Source organism: Scomber scombrus, chromosome 24 (genome assembly GCF_963691925.1).
Source record: "Scomber scombrus chromosome 24, fScoSco1.1, whole genome shotgun sequence".
Classification (NCBI taxonomy): Eukaryota; Metazoa; Chordata; class Actinopteri; order Scombriformes; family Scombridae; genus Scomber; species Scomber scombrus.
The window spans coordinates 1,545,977-1,570,366 of record NC_084993.1 but is presented as its reverse complement, the minus strand read 5'-3'; the positions used below and the strand labels follow the sequence as shown (position 1 = coordinate 1,570,366).

Sequence of the window (24,390 nt, the reverse complement as noted above, 5' to 3'; positions counted from 1 at the left end):
ACATGATATTGTGTGATAGGATTAGGTGGTGTAAAAGCTAAAAAAAAAATACACTCTCTCTGCTCTCTGAAACATTCATCAAGGTTTAATCACATTTATTGATCAGTCAGATCCACTATTGATGCAGCGGAACCTTTGAGATGTGCTTTTGTTTGACGTCGGTGTTTAGAGGCTGAAACCACCAACAGGAAACTAGCAGAGGAGCAGCGCCTCTTATCAAAACGTTTGTAATGTTTATGATATTTATTGTATTCGTGTTTTAAAGCATCTGTAAGTGTGTCAGAAACTGCTGTGGTTCAACAATGACTCAGGCACGTTTAATTATGTCAGAAAAAGTCCACAAATTAAACTTTTAAGTGTCGATTGCAGCTTTTTTTTTTTTTTTTTGCACTAAAGCTGCGGTGGTGTGAAAGTAAAAGTGGATTTTTTAACATTAAAGTCAATTATTATGTGAATGAAGTTAAAGCCGAATTGAAGAGTAGTTCCTAATGATGCAGTAAAGCCTTTAACTTATAATCTATCTCTTCAATAGATTTAGTGATACAGTCGCAACGTTAAATTCATATAAAAGTGAATGGAGTTTGGTGTAATATCGGCCAAAGAAGCGTGTTTCTATGGAGCCTTACGCCCTTAAAAGTGGCTGTTTGTGTAATAACTGAAGGTAATTTTATTAGTTAAATGCAGCCGAATTAAAGAGTATAACCTACTCTTAAATATGCATGTTAATTAATATCCTATACCTTTAGTATGTTTTGTTTATAAACAGGTTAAACATTAAATTGACGGATTTATAAATGATGTTTGGTTTGATATAAATATCTTTGGTGTCTGGTTGCATAATAATCTCAGTTTTAAGCATCATATTAAGAATTTATTGGAACACTCAGCCTTAAGATTTATAATAAAATACAGTACTCAGGTCCAGGTGAATTAAATATATCCATATACATGTATGTATCCATATACAAACATGCAAATACACATACAATATACGTCAATATATTAATATACTAATTACATATATATATAGAACAATATATAGAACAATATATATATATATGTACACACTTATATTAATATACATATAAACATACTGCACATCTATATACATACATATAGATAGATAGATTGATAGATAGATGTAAACTTTATTGATCCCCTTTGGGAAATTTAGGGTCCAGCAGCACTACACAAAGACATCAAAGAACAATATACTAAAAAATTAAATACAAATACTAAATACTAAATAAGAAAAAGAACAAACTAAATACTAAATAAGAAAAACAACAAGGTCTGAGGATGAGGCTGTGTTCTAAAGTGCAGAAATAAAATAAAATAAAATAAGATAAAAATAAAAATATAGTGCAATATACAATTTAAAGTGAATTTACTATATTAAAATACATGATAAAATAAACATCGGACAAAATCAAATATCACAATATTTTTTGGCCAAATAGCTCGATATGATGATTATAATGATGTTGAATATATTATTTACTCAAAAGGGATTTATGTTAAATAATCATCAGTAATGTGGAAATAATGAATAAGATGTTAAAAGCAGATCTGATAAGTAATATAAAACACTTATTCCATAAAAAATCTAAAACTACATCCGGTCTGGGGGTGTGCGATATGACGATATTAGATCGATCGTGATTAGAACGTGTCGACGATCTGATAAAGCAGAGAGATCGTAGAATCGTCTATGGGCCACGTTCTATATGTTGCAGTTCTATGATGACGCACTGACGTCAGAAGTTTCACGTGCACACCGCAGCCAGAGGCAACAGCTAGCGTAAAACCAAAAAAAGAAAAGAAAAAGAAAATAGTGTCTGAACAATAATATGTTTCAAAGCTGCTGGGTTTTTAATAATCAGGTTATAGATATTGTTAGAAAGACTGAGGGCGGAACCTAAGTTTGTTGTTGCCATGGTTTCCTCCCCGTCCGGTTAATGCGTTACACGCTATGAAGCTGGCTAACTTTATTTTCCCTAAGGTGCGTCCTTAAATGATAAGTAAGTTATGTCAAGTGATGTTTCACTGATTGTTTGTTTGACCATAACCTGTTTATTGATTTATGTAAATTTGACGGCATTCATATAATTTAAACGGCAGTTATAGCACTCGTTAGCATTATGCTAGCGCATTTCTATAACGGTTGTAACAGTTTTCTGTTATCAGTGCTATAAATAGTAACAAGTTATTTTATCACCATTAACACGGTAATATATTGTTTTGAGAGACATTTTAATGTGTATTGAAGTCAATTCTTATGTTTATTGAATGTTTATGATTTACACGATAGCCTCCAGTTACGTTGTAGGCTATACCATCGTTGCCATGGTGATTAACGTTACTGTTTGTTATATATATAAACACCCAAACACCATCACATCATCCACCTCCAATCATCTCTATACTATCACCTGTAACATCTGCTGATGAAGAATTATAATTAATAATCACTAAATGAAGACTTCCGGTCCCTGACTCTTTAATGGGAGTCTCCATATTGCCGCTTCAACCAGTATACAGTATAAAGTGCAGAAGAGCTGCTACAGACATTACAGTTTGATACTTTTTTGTTCTAAATCGTTGCACTTTAAGAGATAACCACAGTTACTTAAGTTTGCATTTTTATTTTGCAAAATTGCACAAACTATTTAATTTAAAATCTGTTCAGAAAGGTTCTAAACAGATTTAAAAGATTTAAAGATTTGTTCATTTAGGGCGATGTTTTACATAGGGAAATGGTTTGGTTGCACTGTTCAAAAACTTGCAAATTAGTCTCAAAAATCAATGTAAAAAAGAATTGTGAATTTTTGCCATATCGCCCAGCCCTAATCCAGTCTAATATCACGATATCAATGTAATATTGATATTTTTTCTCAACCCTTCTTCCTCTGACTCTCTGTACTCACTGCACTCATAAAGTTACTTTTTTTAGTATTTCTGCTATTTCCACTGAGTCGACCTCTGAAACGTGACTGACGAGAAATATCTTGTTTTTTTCCTCCTGAACAGAAGCAGAGAGGAGTCGGTGACCCGCAGGATCTGCTGCTGCTGCTGCTGCTGCTGCGGTCCCACCTCAACCCCCCTGCAGCTGGTGATTATGTGGCCTGGACGGCGTCTGTAACGCAGCATTTACACATCTCCCTCCTCAGCTTGGGGGGCCACATTCCTGAGAGGTGAGTGATTAAAACTACACGTTGATAAAAAAGAAAAGAAAATTACACCGTTGTGGCTTCACTTCCAGAAACAATCAAAACGTGCTCTCACCTCAATGTTAAACTGTCAATTTGGAGAGAGAATAAAAACTGCACCACACTCAGTTAATTGCTCTAATTGGGGAAAGAAGAATGCTGCTGCTTCACTGTGGTGATTTATAATATAAAGCTTTAAACACATACGTCAAACATGCAAAACAACTAAAGGATAAAAGAAAAAAGGATAATTAAGGAATATGCTGATGCTGCACAGCTGGATTTTTCCTTTATTCCAAATGTTAGTCTCTCCACAAATGAAACATACACAGCTATTCTCTTATTTTAGGGGTGAAAGGACAAAAAATGTGGCGTCTTTTTCACCTCGAGCTGCAACAAATGAGTCGATTACACAAAAAATTAATCACCAATCGAATCATTTGTAGTTTTTAATTAAAAATACTAAATGTTTGGTGGTTAAAGCTTCTCAGATGTGAAGACTTGAAGCCTTTCTGTGTCACATTTAACCGTAAACTGATTATTTTTGTGTTTTTTGGGATTTAATCAGTCAAATAACTCAACATTAATGCTGAGTCAAGTGTTTGACTGCATGTTTTTTAATGCTTATTGTAAATTTACACCTTTATTGTAGCATATTCCTCAAATATATATGTATATTTCTTTAGCCAATCCATGCTGTTATGTTTTATTTATTTTATTTTTATTTTTTAATCTTATTTTTATTTATTCTCATTTTATTTTTTAATTATTTTAATTTAATTTAAATTAATTTTATTAATTTACTTTTATCTTATTTTACTTTTATTTTCTCTCGTGAACAATTTCTCCTTTGGAGGATTAATAAAGACACCTTACCTTATTAATCCCCAAACGTCATCATTTAACACTTAAACTGCTCCTAACATCTTCTCTTCTAACATTTAGCATCTTTCTTTCTCTCTATTCAGCGTCTCTATATTTGTGTCCGTCTGCCATGATGGCGTCCCGTGGATCCCTCGCCGAGCCCCCCCCCCTCCTGCAGCGCGCCTGGCTTCCTGTGAGCATCAGCGGCTGCCAGCTGCTCGCCAAGACCCGGTTCGCCGAGACGTCGTATCACATCCTGCTGACGGACCTGCAGAGCGTCTGGGAGGAGAAGATGGACTCTGCTGCCATACAGAGCCGAGCGCAGGTAACTTCACTCACTCTTTTATTCTATCTTTTTTAATGTTTTTATTTGGGATGAGTTGATTCATTGTTTTTTTAATTCTCCCAGGAGCTGAACAGGCGTCTGCGAGCTCCGGTCAAAGCTTTCTTCTCCCACCTGTGTGAGGTGGCTGAGCCGTGCCTGTCGGGAGGAGGAGGAGGAGGAGGAGGAGGAGGAGGAGGAGGAGGAGGAGGAGATAGCGAGGCTCAGATCTCTCTGACCCGACAGGAGGACGGAGACATCAACATGAGGCTGAAGAGCGAGCTGGCCGGTCTGCCTTTCTACTGGGAGTTTCACTGCACCCCCGCCCCCGTCACAGTGGTACGCTCCACATATTTTAATTTTTTAGAGCTTAAAATTACACAACGTGACTTCTGCTCTCTGAAGCAACACATTATATTATTTCCCTTTTTATACTCCAATATGTGCAGACGAGTCAGTGATAAATAAGGGTTGGCAAAGATAAGCAATTTAAAAATATGTTAAAAACTAAAAGCAGCATCAGGTTTGTTAAAATGTACATTTAGTATTTTTGGTGGTTTTATATCATTTGAAATGACATTTGCACCATTATTTAACCAAAAGTAAAACTGAATGCTCCTGAAAATGTCAAATGGTGTAACCACAAAAGAATGATAAATATTACATATTTTATCCACCCAGGAAGAAAAGAAAGAAAGAACAAGAAGTTGGAGGAAGAGATAAAGAAAAAAAAGAAGGAAAGAAAGAAAGAAAAGAGAAAGGACGAAACAGAAAAAGAAAGAACAGGAAGTTGGAGGAAAGAAAGATAGAAAGAGAAAGGAGGAAGAGGAGACAGCAAGTTATTCATACGTTTATTTTCACATTATAACCCTTTAAATTTAAACTAAACCACATGGACACAAAAAATACATCATTGACCCAAATACAGTGTTTATTTACTTCACTTATGTGATGAGATTCCTCTCTGTATTTAAGGTTTTGTGTGTGTGTGTGTGTGTGTGTGTGTGTGTGTGTGTGTTTCATCCAGGTGTGTGTTCAGCTGGTGCGCCCCCTGCTGGCGATGAGCCGCCTGCTGCAGCGGCAGGTGGAGCAGCTGGGAGATCTGATGGTCAGGAAGGACGCTGAGATCCAAGACTACAGAGAGAACGGAGCCACACTGACCAGAGGTACACACACACACACACACACACACACACACACACACACACACACACACACACATACACACACACACTAACACACACACACACACACACACACACACACATATACACACACACACACATACACGCTGATAACACCCACATCATATATAACACACACACACACTAACATATACACACACACACACACACACACACTTACATATACACACTAACACACACACACACACACACACACACACACATTTGTTGAGCAGAGTTTTATGCTCAAATCTACTTTCCATTTCTTTCTGTCTTTCTTTCTTTCTTTCTTTCTTTCTTTCTTTCTTTCTTTATTTCCTCCTTCTCTCCCTCTTTCCATCTTTCCTTCCTGTCTCCTTTCCCTTCTTTCCATCTGTCTGTCCTTCCTTCCTTCCTCCCTTCCTCCCTTCCTCCCTTCCTCCCTTCCTCCCTTCCTCCCTTCCATCTTTCCTGGAAGGAAATAAGCTTTAAGTTCAACACATTAACCCTGCTGCCCCCAAGTGGACAAAAATCCCTTATTAGAGCTTTTAAAATGAGCTTTATCTGCAGTTTAAATTATAAATATCGAACAAGTTGAATCTGCTTAAACCAAATTAACTAAAAAAAGATAAAATAAGAGATCAAAACAGTTTTGTACATGTTTATAATAAAGACGTGTTTGTGTGTTTGAACTCAGAGCGACTGCAGACCGACGCTTTTAACGAGCAAAGCTACACAGAGGACTTCATGGCAAAGGTTAGAGGTCAGCGACACACACACACACACACACACACACACACACACACACACACACACACACACACACACTCACACACACATATATCTACACACACACACACACACACACACACACACACACACCACAGTCCTTGCAGCCTGTTGTTTTGGGCCTGTTTTTACCGTCCTGTGGCGAGCGCGGCAGGAACCACATGATAAAACGCTGCGGTGGCTGGAAACCGGCCGACGCTCTCCGCCTGAAACACGAGCCGCCACAGCACGCTTTCAAGTCGCTGCACGCCACTGTCGGCCAATCGGGACTGAGAAGAGGGGAGTTGTGTTTGTGTGTATGTGTGTGTGTGTGTTTACCGTATCCCAGTGTGGAATTTCTCGTCCTCGGCTTCGTTGACCCTTGAATCTGGCTGATTAACAGACCGAGCATTTCAGATCCACCTGAGGAATTTCCGAGGTGTGTCCGTCTGCTCACACACACACACACACACACACACACACACACACACACACATACACACATACATACACACACACACAAACACACACATACACACACTGCTCCCTCGCTCTTTATTTTTACTTTTTATGTATTTGTCCGTTTCAGGTTGTTTTTCGGTAACGCTCGTGTGTGTGTGTGTGTGTGTGTGTGTGTGTGGTTTTTTTTGTTTTTGGTTTGTCATACTTCCAAAAACAGTGTTGAGTAATCTAAACAATCAGAGCTGCAGATTCATTATTCTTTCTAAAAGTATAATTAGTAAAATAACAGTAAATGACACATTAAGTTCCCAGAAGTTAAAGAGATGTTTTCCATTTTTTGTCTCACAACTTTTCCCTTAACCAGTACTGGATTTATGGGGGTGATAGCCAATAAGATCACACAAATGTAATGTAGTTATAAAACAAGTGCGAAAAGTGTTTTGTGTTTGACTGATGCAAAAAAGAATCAGTGTTATAAATAAACTGATTATTTTCCCCTTTTGGTTTGTCACTATTTCTAAAGGAGAACAAGGACATATGATTGTTTACTTTATTTATACATATATATTTGAGTTTAATGACCAAAATAAACTAAAATAAACTAAATTACAACTAAACTAAACTAAATTAAAGTTAAACATAACTAAACTAAAGATATGTTGAAGTTTAACAGCAAACTAAAAGTTGATAACTATGAATAAAAAACGCACAGAACACAAATCAATCATATATTTCTACATATTAAAGATAAATATAGCAGCACATATCATACAATATAAACATTGATACTAATTATATCGGTGATTATATCAGCTGACAATCAAAAAAATCAGAAAGTATTAATGTTATAAAGGTGAAACTGACTAATGTTCAATATTTTACCTGTGAAATGACATACTGTGAAATATATATACATATATATAAAATACATTACTAATAAAACCTTCATATTTAACTGTGAGACGGTCGATAAAAGCTTCTCCTGCTCAGGATTAATAAAGTTTTATTAAACATGAAGCTTAATTAGGAGATAAAAAAACACTTAATGTGATAATTAATCAACAGAATCTTGATTAGAGGAGCTAAATCATCTCGTCTCTCTCGTTATAATTGATGCACAATAGTTGTTTGTTGCTAATCTTAAAATAAACCGAGCAGAGCGTCTTCTTCCGTTTAACCTTTGTGTTTCTCTAAAGAAGACCAACATTGTTCCTAAAATGTGAAATCTGGTTTCATGTTTTAGGTCACCGAGGTTTTTTGTTATTTAAAGGTGAACATTTTTTTATCGGAGGGGAAATTTCCCCACTTAGCAGGAACAACAACGCCACACTTTGTTTATAGTTTGACTCATCAGTTGCATCATGCAGTGGTTTTATTTCAGAGAGGAAAACACCAACACACACCAGGAAAGAGTTTCATTTTTAGGCTCAGGTACGAGAGAGAGGGAGTCATGGAAAGTTACATCAGGGGTCACAGTGACGCCTCTGTCTTCTGTGTGTGTGTGTGGTGATCGAATCGTCCGAAAACCACAGAAGAAGAAGAAGTGGATCAAAGTCTTCCCTCTCGTGGCAAATTCCACCGGCCTGCGACGAGACCAAAGTCCAAACTGAAATAAAAAGTGTCTGGGAAAAATGTTGCCGGGACGCGTCAAATGTGTGTGTGTGTGTGTGTGAGGGCGTTTGGCGTGTGTGTGCAGTATTTATCTGTCAGGTTAGGATCTCTTTTTTTTTTGCGTGTGTGTTTGCCGTCTGTCCAGTCGACGACTCCTGTTTGTTTTTCTACTGTCTGCGTCCGTCTCCATGGCGATGTCTATCATTGCTCTTACTGAACTCTAGTTAATCGATTAATCAATCAACATACAACAGTTTTGATAATCAATGAATCATTTTAAAGTCATTTATTGAGCCTCAAGGTTCGTGATCCCAAATATGAGTCAGTGATAAATAAGTTTTGGCAAGATGAGTAATTTAAAAATATGTTAAAAACTAGTTTTAAAAGCAGTATCAGGTTTGTTAAAATGTACATTTAGTATTTTTGTTGGTTTTATATCATTTGAAATGACATTTGCACCATTTTTTAACCAAAAGTAAGACTGAATACTCCTGAAAATGTCAAATGGTGTAACCACAAAAGAATGATACATATTAAACATTTTATCCTCTTAGTAAGAAAGAAAGAAAGAAAGAGGAGGAAGAAAAACAAAGAAAGAACAAGAAGTTGGAGGAGGTGATAAAGAAAACAACCTTTATTTAATATAAAGTTATAATGTAAGATCAGGCCAAACTAGTTGATATGGTGTTTTATTGACAATTTACTGTTTTTAAGCAAGTTGAATTATTTGGTACAAAGTTTTTATGGTTACACCACTTAGACATTTTTGCAATAATCCTCTAATATATTCTCTCAAAATGGATTAAAAGCAGAAATTTGATGCTGGATCCACAAAAAAAGAATATGTGCAACTTATTCATACATAAATAAGTTGTCACTTTTATTAAAGCCTCATTTACATCTGATGTGCATCTGGACGCTTTATCGCAGGTGTTAAAACAAACTCAGAGCTCTTTTCTTTTAATCAGATATCAGCAGTTGGATCACACGTCGGCGTCCAGATACACATCACACGTTAATATCGGATGTAAATGAATCTGTAAAAGAGCTTTAATGTCATGTTATAAATAATCTACTTTTAAACCTCCGTCCTGTCAGTTTTCCTCCTTCAGCTTGAACTCTTTTGACATTTACGCAGTTATTTTACGAGAGCCGACAAATATCGTTCACCATGTCCGCAAGTGCGTGTTTGTGGCCACACCAAAGGAAGGGGGGGGGGGACAGCAGTGATGATGATGATGATGATGATGATGATGACAGGAGCAGGAGCGCTTATTTTCTACTGCAGCTTTTCCGTTTGGAAGAAAGAACGAACGAACGAAAGAAAGAAAGAAAGAAAGAAAGAGAGAAGCCCCTCCTCCAAAGCCCCCGTCATCACCACCACACAAACACACTCCACCCGGCTCAGGTCAACATTTACATGGGTGGAATTAGCCGCTCTGCGCACACACACACACACTGATACACACACACACACACTGATACACACACACTCATACACACACACACTGATACACACACACACACTGATACACACACACTCATACACACACACACACACTGATACACACACACACTGATACACACACACACACTGATACACACACACACACACACACACACACACACACACACACACACACACACACTTGGATTAAAGTTGGGCGCAGGCTGAAGCTGGTTGTGGAGCTGAAAGATGAAAAAAGTTCAAAATCCTTTTAGGATCACATCAGCTTCCTTTAGGGCCTAAATTTGGATTCTCTGTGTGTGTGTGTGTGTGTGTGTGTGTGTGTGTGTGTGTGTGTGTGTGTGTGTGTGTGTGTGTGTGTGTGTGTGTGGTGGCAGCAGCAGCTCTTGACCTGGCAGAGGGGAGTGTCTGCTTGTCCACACAGAGCCGGCTGTGACGCATGCTTTTGGTTTTTCAGAGCTGAGTGTTGGTGTGTGTGTGTGTGTGTGTCACTGAGGCTGTTTTTTTATAATCTGTATGTTTACGTGTGTGTTTGTGTGTGTTTCTGCACTTGTGTGTGTGTGTGTGTGTTTCTTCATTGTGTGTGTTTGCGTGTTTCTTCATTGTGTGTGTTTGCAGTGTGTTTTCAGTGTGTGTGTTTGTATGTGTTTGTGTGTTTCTGCATTGTGTTAATGTGTGTGTGTTTATGCAGTGTGTGTGTGTGTGTCTTTCTGCAGTGTGTGTATGTGTCTATTTGCAGTGTGTGTGTGTCACTGAGGCTATGTTTTTATAATCTGAACGTTACGTGCATCATTGTGTGTGTGTGTGTGTGTGTGTCACTGAAGCAGTTTTTTATAATCTGTTTACATGCATGACTGTGTGTGTGTGTGTGTGTGACGCATGCATGCTGCATCGTCACACGTTGTTGTCAGTTCTGAATTGAATCGTCACCCTTTGGGAACGCCGCCCGCTTCCTGTCCCACGAGGCGCGGCGGCTTCCCTTCACAGCTCGGCGGATCCTCGTGCAGCAGCGTAGAACGACATCTGACAATTAGTGGCCGCGTCCAAAAAAACCAAAACACCTCACTGGAGCTGCACTGAATCACATAATTGAGGCAAAATGTTGCGGCTTCCAAATCTGGCTGCTCCCCTTACTTCAAATTTCCTGCTTTTTCTTCGCTTTAAGTTGAAGCTTTTTCCTGCTCAGGTTTTTCTTTTGAGTAAACTTAGAAAAAAGGAGAATCAATGAGAAGCTCGTCTTTTCTCTCTTTTCAGTAAAACTTATGATTATGTGATCCTTAAATACTACGTAGCTCTCTCCACGTGAAGCCATGCGAGTCAAATCCTAATATCTCTTTGCAGCGACCAGAGGCTCTAAGTTAAGAGCATGACAGGAAACCGTAATTTTTTTTTTTTTCATGCGCTCACCACAGCGGCCGACGGAGAGAGAGAGTCCAAAATACACACTTTGACTCCAAGCAGCCAAGCGTGACTTAAAAGAATGAAGAGAAGCTGCAGATATTAATCGCTTCTAACTGCCTGGTGAGCAAGACAAAAAAAAAGAAAGAGGAGATGTTAATGTAAATGCATAAAGAAAAAGCACAGAAATGACTTTAAAATGTGCTTTTTCCCCCCTTTTTATATATGTGGCCAAAGCTTTATGGACACCTAAATATTACACATGTATGTTAGAAACTATTATTATCAGCCTCCACTCGTCTGCTTTCAGGCTTACTGCAAGATTTTGGGCGGCAGTGTGAGGGTTTATTATTGTACTTTACAACTTCAACTAATTTTAGTCAATGAAATGTTAAGAAATAGTGAAAAAACAGGCACAGCTATATGTGCTTATTTCTTCCGACTACGAGTCCAAAACCTTCAGATATTCAATTCAAAGAGAGACGTGATGAAGAAAAGCAGCAAATCGTCACATTTAAGATGCAAGAACTGATTAAATGTTGACATTTTTTGTTTTAAAAATGACTGAAAAGATTAGTCGATTAGCAAAATTGTGTTTTTAAAGTGATTACTTGAGGAATTGTTGGAGGTTCAGAGCAAAAATGTAACTTAACATCAGGCTTTCTACAAGATTTTGTGCAGTAATGTGTTTATTATTGTGCTTTAAACAGCTTTCGAGGGCAACTGCTGTTTATTTTAGTCAATGAAATGTTAAAAAATAGTGAAAAAACAGCCACAGCGATGTCTTTAATTTGCTTGTTTTGTCCAAAACCTTCAGATATTCAAAGAAAAGCAGCAAATCGTCACATTTAAGATGCAAGAACGGAAGTAATTTTGACATTTTAGTTTGAAAAATGACTGAAATCATCATCATCGCTGTCCCTTTGAACCCTCTCTTGGTGTGACCGGCCAAGAGAGTCAGTTTTTATAAAAAAGATGCATCAGTAGTTTCTGTTTCTCTGAGGTTAGATTGAAAGTTAAAGATGGAGACTTTCAAACATCCTGTGTGCTGTTTGAATCTGTGTTTATTTGCCTGTGGAGGGAGACAAGCTCAACATTTCCATTGATGGTTTGACAGGTGAAGCTGTGTTCAGAGTCAGAGATAGAAAGTACAAATGAGGAAGAAGAAGAGGAATGTCTTCTCCTTTTCTTCCTCTTTTCTCTCCTCTGTGAATTATTGACCGCTGCTCTTGTAAACAGGAGCGACCGGTCTTTTATCTCACATACCTGAGGAATTCAGGGTCTGGGTGGTAAGTAGGCAAGTCCTTGGCGAGACGGACGAGGATCCACGGGACTGAAGACAATATTTATCCAGTTATTGTCAGTTTCTGTTCTCTGTGAGGAGAAGACGACTATCAGGACGAATCTGTGCGCTTTAGAAAGGAGCAGCAAGACAATTATCCTCCAAACTCTACTTTAAATGCAACAATAAATCATTAGCAATGGAAAACAAAGATTTAAATACTTTTATTATGTTATTTTCTGTTAATTCCAATTAATGGAAAATCTGAACATGAGGAACCGCCTACAGTACAACAAAAATACCTCTGTTTAGGTTAAGTTTATCTTTCTTTTTATGACGAGGTAACTCGAATTTATGAATAAAGTGAAGCTTTAAAACACACAGCATACGCTATTGTGCGATAAGTCGATTTATAGATGACGATAATCACGTTATTGTACGATAAGTTGATATATAGATGTCATAAATTATGTTTATTGTACGATAAATCGTTATGTAGACATCCATAATTACGTTATTGTACGAGTTATTGTAGTTGATATATAGACAAGATGATGCTGATAATTATTGTACGATAAGTCAACAACGTAATTATTGTGACAGGCCTAGTTTCCGTGCTGTGTGTAAGGACTGTAGAATAAAAACATCTACACACAGAGTAGATCCTCCTCCTCCTCCTCTTCCTCCTGCTGAGCCTTCTGTCAGTTGCACACAGTTTCCACAGGGTTGTCCCCAGTCTCAGTCTGTAATTAGTCGCTCTGTGGCCTGGCTGCTCCCCCCGCTGGGCCGAGCCCCAGCCTGGACCGGGCCGAGCGAGTGCGGCGTCCCGCAAAGACATCACGAGCCTTCAGCGAGCGACATCAGAGCAGCAGCACAGAACACGTGAACCTGCCAGGTGCAGCGGCCGTTAAGATGACATGACGTGTGCAGCATGTTTGGTTTTTATGGGTCAAAAAGGCTTCCAGAGATTTCTACATCTGCCAGTAACATATCTGTCTGTCAATCAATCAATCAAACTTTATTTCTATAGCAGCTCCTTTGTGTCGTCCTCCCGGGTCAAATTTACCCCGTCTGTTTTGACTGTTCCTTCTTTCCTCCCTCCTTCCTTCCATCTGTCCTTCCTCACTCCCTTCTTCTCTCTTTCTTTCCTTTCCAGGAAGGAAGGAAGGAAGGAAGGAAAGGAGGGAGGAAGGAAGGGAGTCCTTCCTCCCTCCTTTCCTTCCTTCCTTCCTTCCTTCCTTATTTCCTCTGTCCTTCCTTCCTTTCCTTTCTCCCTTCCTCTCTCTTACCTCCCTTACTTCCTCCATCCCCCTTTCTTCCTTCCTTCCTTCCTTCCTTCCTCCCTTCCTCCCTCCCTCCTTCTCTCTTTCTTTCCTCCTCCCTTACTTCTTTCCTCTGTCCTTCTTTCCTTCCTTCCTCCCTTCCTCTTTTCTTTTCTCCCTCCCTCTCTCCTTCCTTCTTTCCTCCCTTCCTTCCTCCCTCTTTCCCTTCCTTCCTTCCTTCCCTCCTTCCTTCCTCCCTCCTTTCCTTCCATCCTTCCTCCCTCCCTCCTTCCCTTCCTTCCTTCCTTCCTTCCTTCCTTCCTTCCCTCCTTCCTTCCTCCCTCTTTTCCTTCCTTCTTCCTCCCTTCCATCCTTCCTTGACTCGAGGACAACAGGAGGCTTAATGTAGTTCAAAATGCTTCACAGTTGATTGAAAAAGAATAAAATTAAAAGACAAAAACTGAGACCAATGCACACAAGAGAAGATAAGGATGATAAAAATGTGTATAAAATGTAAATAAAGTAAAACATAAATAAATAAATTGCTAAAAATGACAGAGAATGAGGAAAAACGTTTATTAAAAGTTAGAATAAAGATTAAAAAAGACAAAACAACAAGTAAGAATGAAATAAAAGATTGAATAAAAGCTGGACTAAAAACTAGGTTAAAAAATATAAAACCTATAAAATTATAATAGTAATATAATAACTCTATAAAACTTTGTTGACAAGCTTGAAGTTCTTTGTCTTAGGTGAATTATTTTCACGAGGAACAAAAAACCCAGAATTAGACTTTTCATGAGGCGTTTTTTTATTATCTTGTAACCGAGATATTATTGTGACCGTTAACGAGACATCAGGGCTCAGATTAGCAGCTTCCTGTCTGTCATCACTCTGGACCCGACGACAGCGAGCGAGCGGGTCAGCGAGGACAGAGAGAGAGAGAACGAGGGAGAGAGAGAGAGAGAGGGAACGAGAGAGAGAGGGAGAAAAGAGAGAAAGAGAGAGACAGAGAGAGACAGAGAGAGAGAGAGAGAGAACGAGAGAGAGAGAACGAGAGAGAGAGAACAAGAACAAGAGAGAGAGGGAACGAGAGAGAGAAAGAGCAAGAGGGAACGAGAGAGAGAGAGAACAAGAGAGAGGGAACGAGAGAGAGAGGGAACGAGAGAGAGAGAGAACGAGAGAGGGAGAGGGAACGAGAGAGAGAGGGAACGAGAGAGAGAGAGAACGATAGAGAGTTAACGAGAGAGAGTAAGAGAGAGAGAACGAGAGAGAGAGAGATAGAGAGAATGACAGAGAGAGAGAGAGAGAGAGAGAGAGAGAGATAGAGAGAAAGAGAGAGAGGGAACGAGAGAGAGAGAACGAGGGAGAAAGAGAGAGAGGGAACGAGAGAGAGAAAGAGAGAGAGAGGGAACGAGAGAGAGAGAAAGAGCAAGAGAGAACGAGAGAGAGAGGGAACGAGAGAGAGAGAACAAGAGTGAGAGAGAGAGAGAGAGGGAACGAGAGAGAGAGAATGAGAGAGCGAGAGAGGGAACGAGAGAGAGTGAACGAGAGAGAGAGAGAGAGCGAGAGAGGGAATGATAGAAAGAGAGAGAGAGAAAGAGAGAGAGAGGGAACGAGGTCGTGTGACGTCGGAGAAAAACGTGGAGATATATTTAAAACACACTCTGACGTCTTCGCCGGCTTCACCTGTTAGATTTACTTCTCCGTCTGGCTGCCAGGTGTTTTTCCAGCTCGTCTCTAAATATTTGACGTATCTCGGCAGCGTTTACTGGCGTTAAAGTCAGACTCACACTGGATTCAGCTGCTTGATTGTGAAGATTTTAAGCTTTTCTTTCTCCTATGTGACAGTACATTTAGTGTCTTCTAGTTTGGGACTGTTAGATTTGCTTCTCCAACTATCTGCAAGGTTATTTGACATTTCTCAGCACTTTTCTGTCCTCTTAATTGTGAAGGTTTTATGCTTTTTTTTGTGCTACGTGACAGTAAATTGAGTATCTTCTAGTTATGTGTTTGTCCGTCTATGTGCCAGGTGTTTCTTGAGTTAATCTGTAATTATTTTACGTATTTCAGCTTCTTAATTGTGAAAACTTGCTTCTTTTCTTCGTCATATGTGATAGTAATGTGACAAAACAAGATATTTTAAAGTGTCCCAGTTGGGTTTTATACACTAGACAATCAATCAGTTAGGAGTTGAACTAATCTGCAGGTTAACTAATAGTAATAGTTTGTAGTTTAAGCTCTACACCTGGACTTCTACACCTCTCCGCTCGTCCTCTCCACACAGTTTTTCCCTCCTCCCAGTTTTTTTCCGAGGACGTGACCTTGACTCCTCGGTGGGTTCAAACGGAAAGCGACGCACTGCTCTCGCCCGGGTTCGGTACAGGAAGCTGAGGTCACAACCGAGAGAGAAATCGAGGTCGAGGGGGGAGGGGGGGAAGGTGGAGGTGGTGGGGGAGATGAGGGAAAGCAAACATGAGGTCTGCGATGGAGGCGAGGATGTGTGAGACTCGGCGGCACCAGACCCCCCGCTTTAAAAAACAACAGCAGCAAGCAGCAGCTCGTCTAAAATCAGAGCTGTTTACCTGCTAATAATAGACAAACACCGACAAGCTGCCAGCTCTCTGCAGCTCTCCCCTTCTTCCTCTCATCACCTTCCCCACCGGTGATGCTTTGCTGTGGGGAAGGAGGCGGGCTGTGGAGGCGGGGCCACCAGGTGAGCTGCCTCCTTCTCCTCCTCCTCCTCCTCCTCTTCCTCCTCCTCCTCCTCCTGTCTCCTTCATGGTTGGAGGACTTTGTTCTGTTGGAGCATGGAGGAACTTTCCACAGCATTACTCAGCTCGACAAAACAAGCAGGAGGTTATTGACCTGCTGTAATCACCTTTTCCTTTTTTCTTTTTTTTTCTTCCCTTCGTCTGGCGTTTCTTTTCTGGTCCACATCAGCAGCAGCAGCAGCAGCAGATAACAAATCGTCTCGCTGCTGTCTGCACGCCCTGCGGTGGACGCTTTTGTACCTCTCCTAAAATACAGAGAGGTATGGAAGCTGTCTACTGCCAGAAAAAGAAAAAACAATAGATGCAATGATTGGCATGATGGATAAAATGATAAGATCTGTTATGAAGCCACAATGTTGACTTAATTTTGACACGGTTTCGACTTTGACTCCCCACCTACTGATTTAGTATCATAATTTTCACTATTTTGTCAAAATGTTGCTTATTATCTCATCATTTTGACTTTCTAGGTCTTATTATTTGTGGCTGTGCAAAGACCAGGGTGCACAGCTGGGAGGATCGTTCAAATGAAGCGGCGCAAAAGCAACTTGTTTTTGTGTCGTGTCATTCTGCTGACAATTTGGTGATTTTGGTCAACATGAGAAAACGAAATCCTTGCAGCAAATGTGCAGAATGCCAATAGACTACTTAAATTAAATCAAATTGCAAGTTTATTTATTTGTCATTCCAGCCATATCTTTTAAATATATTGCATTTCTCAGGACCAGAACTAAAACATAACGAAGAAACACATAAGAACAATTAAAAAGACAGTAAGAAAAAAAGCAGCAGTAAAAAAAGACCATTGCTGAACTGCCTGATAAAATCATATTAAATAACAATAGAAATAATTGTCCAACTGGAAGATACTTTTAAATTTGAATATACAAATGTATGTTTAATGTGTTTTTAAAGCAGTCTGCATTTATTTACAATGAATATTAATAATTCTTATAGTGTATGTTGTCCACAGCTGCTTTAATGGGTCAGATTAGGAAGATCCGTGTCCGACAATCTCTGTAACTTTCCGAAACTGATGATCCGACATTTCCACCGACTTTTTTAAACATTGTACAAACTGGTTCTGACCTAGTTTAAACCCGACACTTATCTTATGAATTAAAGTCTTCCTTTTCAGTTCTTTAAATTCCTGCAGCATCTGAAGGCAGCAGGACAGACACGTTATCATTAAATCACCTAAAATGACACCAAAGCTGATGCCTCAATCTCAGTCCTGTTACTCATGTGAAATATTTGCCGTTACCTTGTTAAATACTTAATAAAATGGTCTGAAATTGACCATTATACCTTTTGAATAATTAAACATGTGTTATTAGATACTAGATACAGTGCTGCCTATACAATTTCAAATATAACATCCATTTTTTTTCTTTCTCTCTTTTCTTGGCTGTATTGATCTTCCATAGAGAGCAGATCAAAGAGGCGTTTAACTTGCTTTTTAGCGCTTCGGGGCAGCCGGATCCAACAAATTGAGCTCAACATTTCAGATCAAATAATCTGAAGTGAGCTGGTTGGCAGCCAGAGAAGGGAGGTAGGGGAGAGAAAAGTGAATAAAAAGAGAGAATAAGGTGGGCTTTCTGCTGCTTTCTCTCCCTTCAGCACATTGGTTTCTCTGTGCCCAAAGCAGAACTAAGCCTCACCAGAGCATACATTTATTTTTACGATATTTAAACAAACAAATAACAAAAATAAATCAATGTGAAACCTCGAAACCTGACCAAAGTGTGTTTAGGAGCCCCTCTGCCCTGACAGCGAGCGGGAGACCACCAATTTCTCCCGGTCAATATTTGAGGAGCTAATTTGGAGAGTTTGTCCTCTCCATCGGGGGAAAAAAAAAGAGAAGGATTTAGTGAATAGTGAGTGTTTTTCTACGCGTCGGCCGTGCGCTCGCATAATGTCGCATGAGTTTACACGCAACCTTATCTGTCAGGGTTGTGGTTGACAGGGCCGGTGTGTGTGTGTGTGTGTGTGTGTGTGTGTGTGTGTGTGTGTGTGTGTGTGTGTGTGTGTGTGTGTGTGTGTGTGTGTGTGTGTGTGTGTGTGTGTGTGTGTGTGTGTGTGTGTGTGTGTGTGTGTGTGATTCAGTTGTTCCTGCCTGCTTTGCTCTACCTGTGGTCAGCTGTGCCAATAATGCAGCTTTGATTAGAGGCTTATCGCGGCTCCAGCACGCCCTGCATCACGCCCTGCATCACACCTCGCACATGTGACTCTCACAGCAGGGCCATAAAACAAACATACCCGACTGTGTGCTTTAAGTTCATGCACCTGATTGTTTCTTTCTTTTATTGTCTTGGGTTTCTTGGCTGCTTGTCAGGCTGCAGAGCTGAGCAGAGTTTTTTATGCTCTGAACTGATCGATATATGTTAAAAACAGAGAGGAAACATGCAGAATCTCATCACATGATGGCATGAAATAAAGATGGATAAACACTGCAAAAAACAAGATTTTAAAGCAGTTATAATCTATATTTTTCACATTACCAGAGACTCTGCAGCTCCTCTAGGCTTTACTGGAGTTTCAGCTCATTGTTTAGCTGTCTGGCTGCAACTTTTACTACTTTGGTTCACTCTCAGCGCTCTCATAGCGTCATTTTTAAAGAAAAAGGCCACTGTACACTACCTGATCAGCACCAAATCTGACCAGCTGCTGCGTTAAGTGGTCACAATTATGAGATAGATTTGTAAAAGTGTCCAATTCCAACATCTGAAGAACATTTCGGATGGTTAAACTGGGTCCTTCACCCCTGAATCCTGCAGTTTTTATTAAGTAACTAGTTTGATGAACCTACAGAGAATTATCAGCAGCTCCTCTCAACTTTACTGGAGCTTTATAGTTGAGTTTCAGCTCATTGTTTAGCTGTCCGGCTGCAACTTTTACTGTTTTAGTTCACTCTCATAGTGTCATTTTCATATCAGCCACTGTACTCTACCTGCTCAGCACCAAACCGCAAACAGACACAGTTATCTGTAGACTAGCTGGTGAACATAGTGGAGCATTTAGATATTTCCCTCAAGAGTTGGTAGAGAGTAAAAACAAAGCTAAAAGAATATTGGACTTACATTCAGCAGGTGGACAGAAACACGACTCCTAATGAATGATAATGTCGCTCGGTAGGTGATATTTGTAAGGTTTAAGGCAGGAAAACTAGTGTTAAACATACTGAAGATTGACTCAAGCCTCAAACGGGAATACAGCGAGTGACCAGATCTCATTAGGCCTGTGAAACTTCAAGTTTATCATTGAGTGGATTTCATAGGCTTTAAGGCGGGAAAACTGACTTCCTGCGCCAATAAACTTCTATTTTCTCATATAAAAATAGAGCTGAACACACCGAAGATCGACTAAAATCTCAGACGAGAAACACAGCGAAGAAATTTCAGAGCTAAGGACGGTAAACAATGTCTATTATGTAAGACGGAGGAACGCAGATACAGAATACAAACATGTTAGATATGAAACACACACAGTCGGGACACGCTGTACTTAGAGAAGTCCAAATGATCTTAAAGGAGACTCATTCAGCTTTTTTTTTGTCATTTATGGGGCTTTTCCATTATAGAGTTCTAGCACTACTCTGCTCTTCCAGTGACGACACTCTCTGACCAATCAGTGGCCGACAGTCTGTTTACGTCACATTTTAGTATCGGTTCGGCTCGCTTGGAACCTCGCAGATAGATCAGGTCAATATATTGAAATTATATCGATACTGTGATATGAGACAAGATATCGTAATATCGCAAAATGTCATCAGAGTCGTCTTTTCCTGGTTTTAAAGCAGCATTAAAGTAAAATATGTGATTTTCTGAACTTACCAGATTGTTCTAGCTGTTCTGTTATTTACCTTTTATCCACTTTTTCATTATATCCACATTACTGATGATTATTTATCAAAGATTTCATAGTGTAAATATTTTGTGAAAGCATCGACAGTCATCTCTACAATATTATTGTAATATCGATATCGAGGTATTTGGTCTAAAATATCGTGATGTTTGATTTTGTCCATATCGCCCAGCCCTAAAATGTGCATAGATGACATTCAAAGATACACAAATTGTTAACATATGTAGTTGTTAATTTGTACATTTTCAAAGAATTAACAATTACACAGTTACGAGTCTAAATTACTAAGAACTTATATAGATTTAAAAAACAAAAAAGCAGCAGATACCAGGTACTATCCCTGATGGAAAAGCAAGAAAACCGAGTCAAGTCAAGTCAAGTTGAGTAGTGCAAGAACTGTATAATGGAAAAAGCCCCATTTCATTCTTTTATGGTGTTGGATGAAAGTATGTAGAAATGCTGCTTTCAAGGTAAAAATCAGGGCTATAGAAAAGGTAAGTATAAGATAGATAAGGAGTTTTTAACTGTAAATCATCCAAAGATACTCCAGTGGAGCCACAGAATATAAATATGAATATAGACCCTTTAAAAAGCTTAGTAATTATTAAGAGGAAGGCCCAACAGCAAAGGTGCGATGACCTGAAACACAACCAACGTTCAATCAGAAGATCTCAAAGGATTAGATCAGAGTTTAGATTTTAAAACAGCTGAAGTGAAGTAGTCAGATTTTAACACTTAATAACCAGTGAGAAGAGGCAATTAAAGGAAGGTTGTTATCTCTATTTTTGGTGTCAGTAATGTTAAAGACTAATCCTGGGAATTACAAGAAATGAAAGGGTGAATAACTTTCTGTTCATCATGATGCAACAGGAAAGCCTGTTTGTGTAGCTTTGGTCATCATGAACTCACCAAGTTAATAACTAAAGTGTGAAAACCACTGAAAAGACCTATCTTAAATCTAAAAAACCCCACTTTCTTGTGTTAATGTGTAGGTGGAACTGGAAGTGAGCTCACCTTTAAATGGCAGTAAGAATCTGGCAGTGCAGGAAAACTGTGAGCTAAACAGTTACAGTAAGAAGAGCACTGTAGGTCAAAGTTGAAGCAGGAAGTGAGTCTGGAAACTGCGGTGCATGTTTACAACACTTTGAGTCATAATGTCACAGTTCGTCTTTGTTCACCTGTTGGTTTGTTTCCAACCTTTATGACGAAAACTACATAATTAAGACGTTGAGTTCATCATAATGTATCTGTTGTTAGGCAGCGCTGTATCTAATTACACAGTCAACCTTTTAAAGTATGTAAAGGTAAATGTAAGGCCATTATATTAGTTTGTACAAGGTTTCTTATTGACACATGCTCCGTATGAGTAACAGGATTGAACATTGACTTTACACATCACTAGGAATATGCTTGTATTGAGTCATTTCAGAGGAACAGGAGTTACTCATGAAGGAAAGTTATTGTTTTATTGGAGGAGTAGATTTTAATTATTTACGACCGTGTATTAGGGCCAGACCAAGAGGAAATTACAAGAATAAAGTCTTAATATTACGTCTACGAGAATATGAGAATAAAGTCGTTATATTACAAGAATAAAGTCATTATACTACAAGAATAATGTCGTAATATTAGGAGAATAAAGTCGTAATATTACGAGAATAAAGTCATAATATTGCGAGAATAAAGTCGTAATATTGTGAGAATAAAGTCGTAATATTACGAGAATAAATTCATAATATTGCGAGAATAAAGTTGTAATATTGCGAGAATAAAGTCGTAATATTACGAGAATGAAGTCATAATATTGCAAGAATAAAGTCGTAATATTGTGAGAATAAAGTCGTAATATTGCGAGAATAAAGTCCTAATATTGCGAGAATAAAATCGTAATATTACGAGAATAAAGTCGTAACATTACAAGAATAAAGTCGTAATATTGCGAGAATAAAGTCATTTTGAAGGAGGGGTTTGGCAGATGTTTTACATACTGTTGCAACTAGATGTCTTTTCAGTTTTCCCATCTTCAACGAAACACAGTACCAGTCAAAAGTTTGGACACACCTTCTCATCCACTTCAATGAGAAAGTGTTTCTAAACTTTTGACTGGTACTGTGTGTTAATGCAAAGTTTTAGAAAGAGTGAAACTAATGAAACGTCGTCTCTCAGGCTCTTCCTCAGGTTTGCTCTGAGCAGCAGGACTCTCTGGGCTTCAGCAGCGACCTCCAGCAGCTGTACGCCTCCATCGTTGCCCATGGCAACACACGGAAACGCAAACTGTCGGAGGAAGACGACGTCGAGGAGGAGCAGCTCGCCTCCTCCGAAGACTCTGACCTCACGCCTTCTTTAGGTCTGTTTTTCATAAGCTGGAAGTCAGAGCTTCATGGTTCAGCTTATTTAATGTTTGAGGATAATAAACAGCGTCTCCTGCAGGTGAAGCAGCGATGAGCGGTGAAGCAGGTGAGACGGGCGGAGAGCAGAGCCAGGCGGACGCACCTGGAGACAAAACAGACAAACCAACAGCACAGCAGGTACGAGAAGAAGAAGAAGACGACAGCCTGATTCACATTTTATTGTTTTATTTGGTTTAATTTCCACAAATTCACTCGAGCTGCAACAATCAGACGATTATTTCATCAAAGATAAAACCGATCATCTGTTTTGATGCTCGATTCATCATGTAGGTCGTTTTTTAACCTTTGTGTCGAACTCCCGGGTTGACCCCGTCTGTTTTGACTGTTCCTTCTTTCCTTCCTTCCTTCCTTCCTTCCTTCCTTCCTTCCTTCCTTCCTTCCTTCTTTCCTCCGTCCTTCCTTCCTTCCTTCCTTCCTGTCTTCCTTCTTTCCTCCGTCCTTCCTTCCTTCCTTTCCTTCCTCCCTTCCTTCCTCCCTCCCTCCTTTCCTTCCTTCCTCCCTCCCTCTTTTCCTCCCTTCTTTCCTCCATCCTTCCTTCTTTTCCTTCCTCCCTTCCTTCCTTCCTTCCCTCCTTCCTTCCTCCCTCCTTTCCTTCCTTCTTCCTTCCTTCCTTCCTCCCTCCCTCCTTTCCTTCCTTCCTCCCTCCCTCCTTTCCTCCCTTCCTTTCTCCCTCCTTTCCTTCCTTCCTTCCTTCCTCCCTCCTTTCCTTTCTTTTTACTTCCTCCCTTCCTTCCTTTCTTGCCTCAAAGACAACAGGAGGGTTAAAGCAAAAAAAAGACAAATATTTGATAGTTTCAAGCTCTCAAATGTGAGAATTAGCTGCTTTTCTTTGCTGCACATAATACAGTGAGGTTTGATGACATCATATTGTGCTTTTTTTAATGTTTTATAGAGCAGAAGATTAACTGATAGTGAGATTAGTCATTAATTTCAGTCTTGAACATGTGGTTAAATATTAAATACGGCTAATAATAGTAACAAACATGCAGATTTAATACAAACTTCACTAAAGTGTTAAATAAAGTGTTAAAATGAGACGATAATTAATTGATTGAGAACAATAAATAATATCAAACTAATATATAAGTAGTATAACAGTAATCTCCCTCCTCTTCCTCTCTCTCTCTGTTTGGTCTTCCGCAGTCTTTCTCCCTCTCGTCCGAACCTGCGGAGCGACCGTCCTCCAAACCGAAGAAGAAGAAAGTGGGACTGTTCAGATGAGCTTCAAGCAGTAGGAAACAAACACAGAGCGTCATCATTAACTAAAAACTGCTTTTTAACATTTGGGAGGATAAATGAGATAAATGGGTTTTTAATCTAATATCAAATTCTTCTTTTTAAACACTGGAACTTTTACACTTTGAAGGACTTTAAGTGGGTTTAATTAAAGTTCAGATTTGTTCACATATACAGATTTTTAAATACAAATGTGTGTCAATAAATATGTTTTTTTAATGATTTTGGGATTTAAGATATTAGACTTTATATTAAAATGTCCTGTCACACTCATTGTGTGTCAGAAACATACACAA

General features: G+C 39.2%; 1 protein-coding gene across 2 annotated transcripts; it reads left to right on the top strand.

The window, feature by feature from the left end:
- Positions 1–189: 189 nt before the first annotated feature.
- On the top strand, positions 190–24,390 carry nhej1 (nonhomologous end-joining factor 1). 2 transcript variants are annotated; one of them, XM_062414492.1, is made up of 9 exons: positions 190–223; positions 3,031–3,194; positions 4,178–4,398; positions 4,483–4,734; positions 5,423–5,561; positions 6,256–6,314; positions 22,614–22,794; positions 22,878–22,975; positions 24,002–24,390. In XM_062414492.1, exons 3-9 carry the CDS (start codon positions 4,204–4,206, stop codon positions 24,077–24,079), a joined length of 1,002 nt encoding a protein of 333 aa, XP_062270476.1. In that variant the 5' UTR covers positions 190–223; positions 3,031–3,194; positions 4,178–4,203; the 3' UTR covers positions 24,080–24,390. The 2 variants fall into 2 exon arrangements, with proteins under 2 accessions (XP_062270476.1, XP_062270477.1); XM_062414493.1 differs by having other exon boundaries at positions 22,614–22,796; positions 22,898–22,975.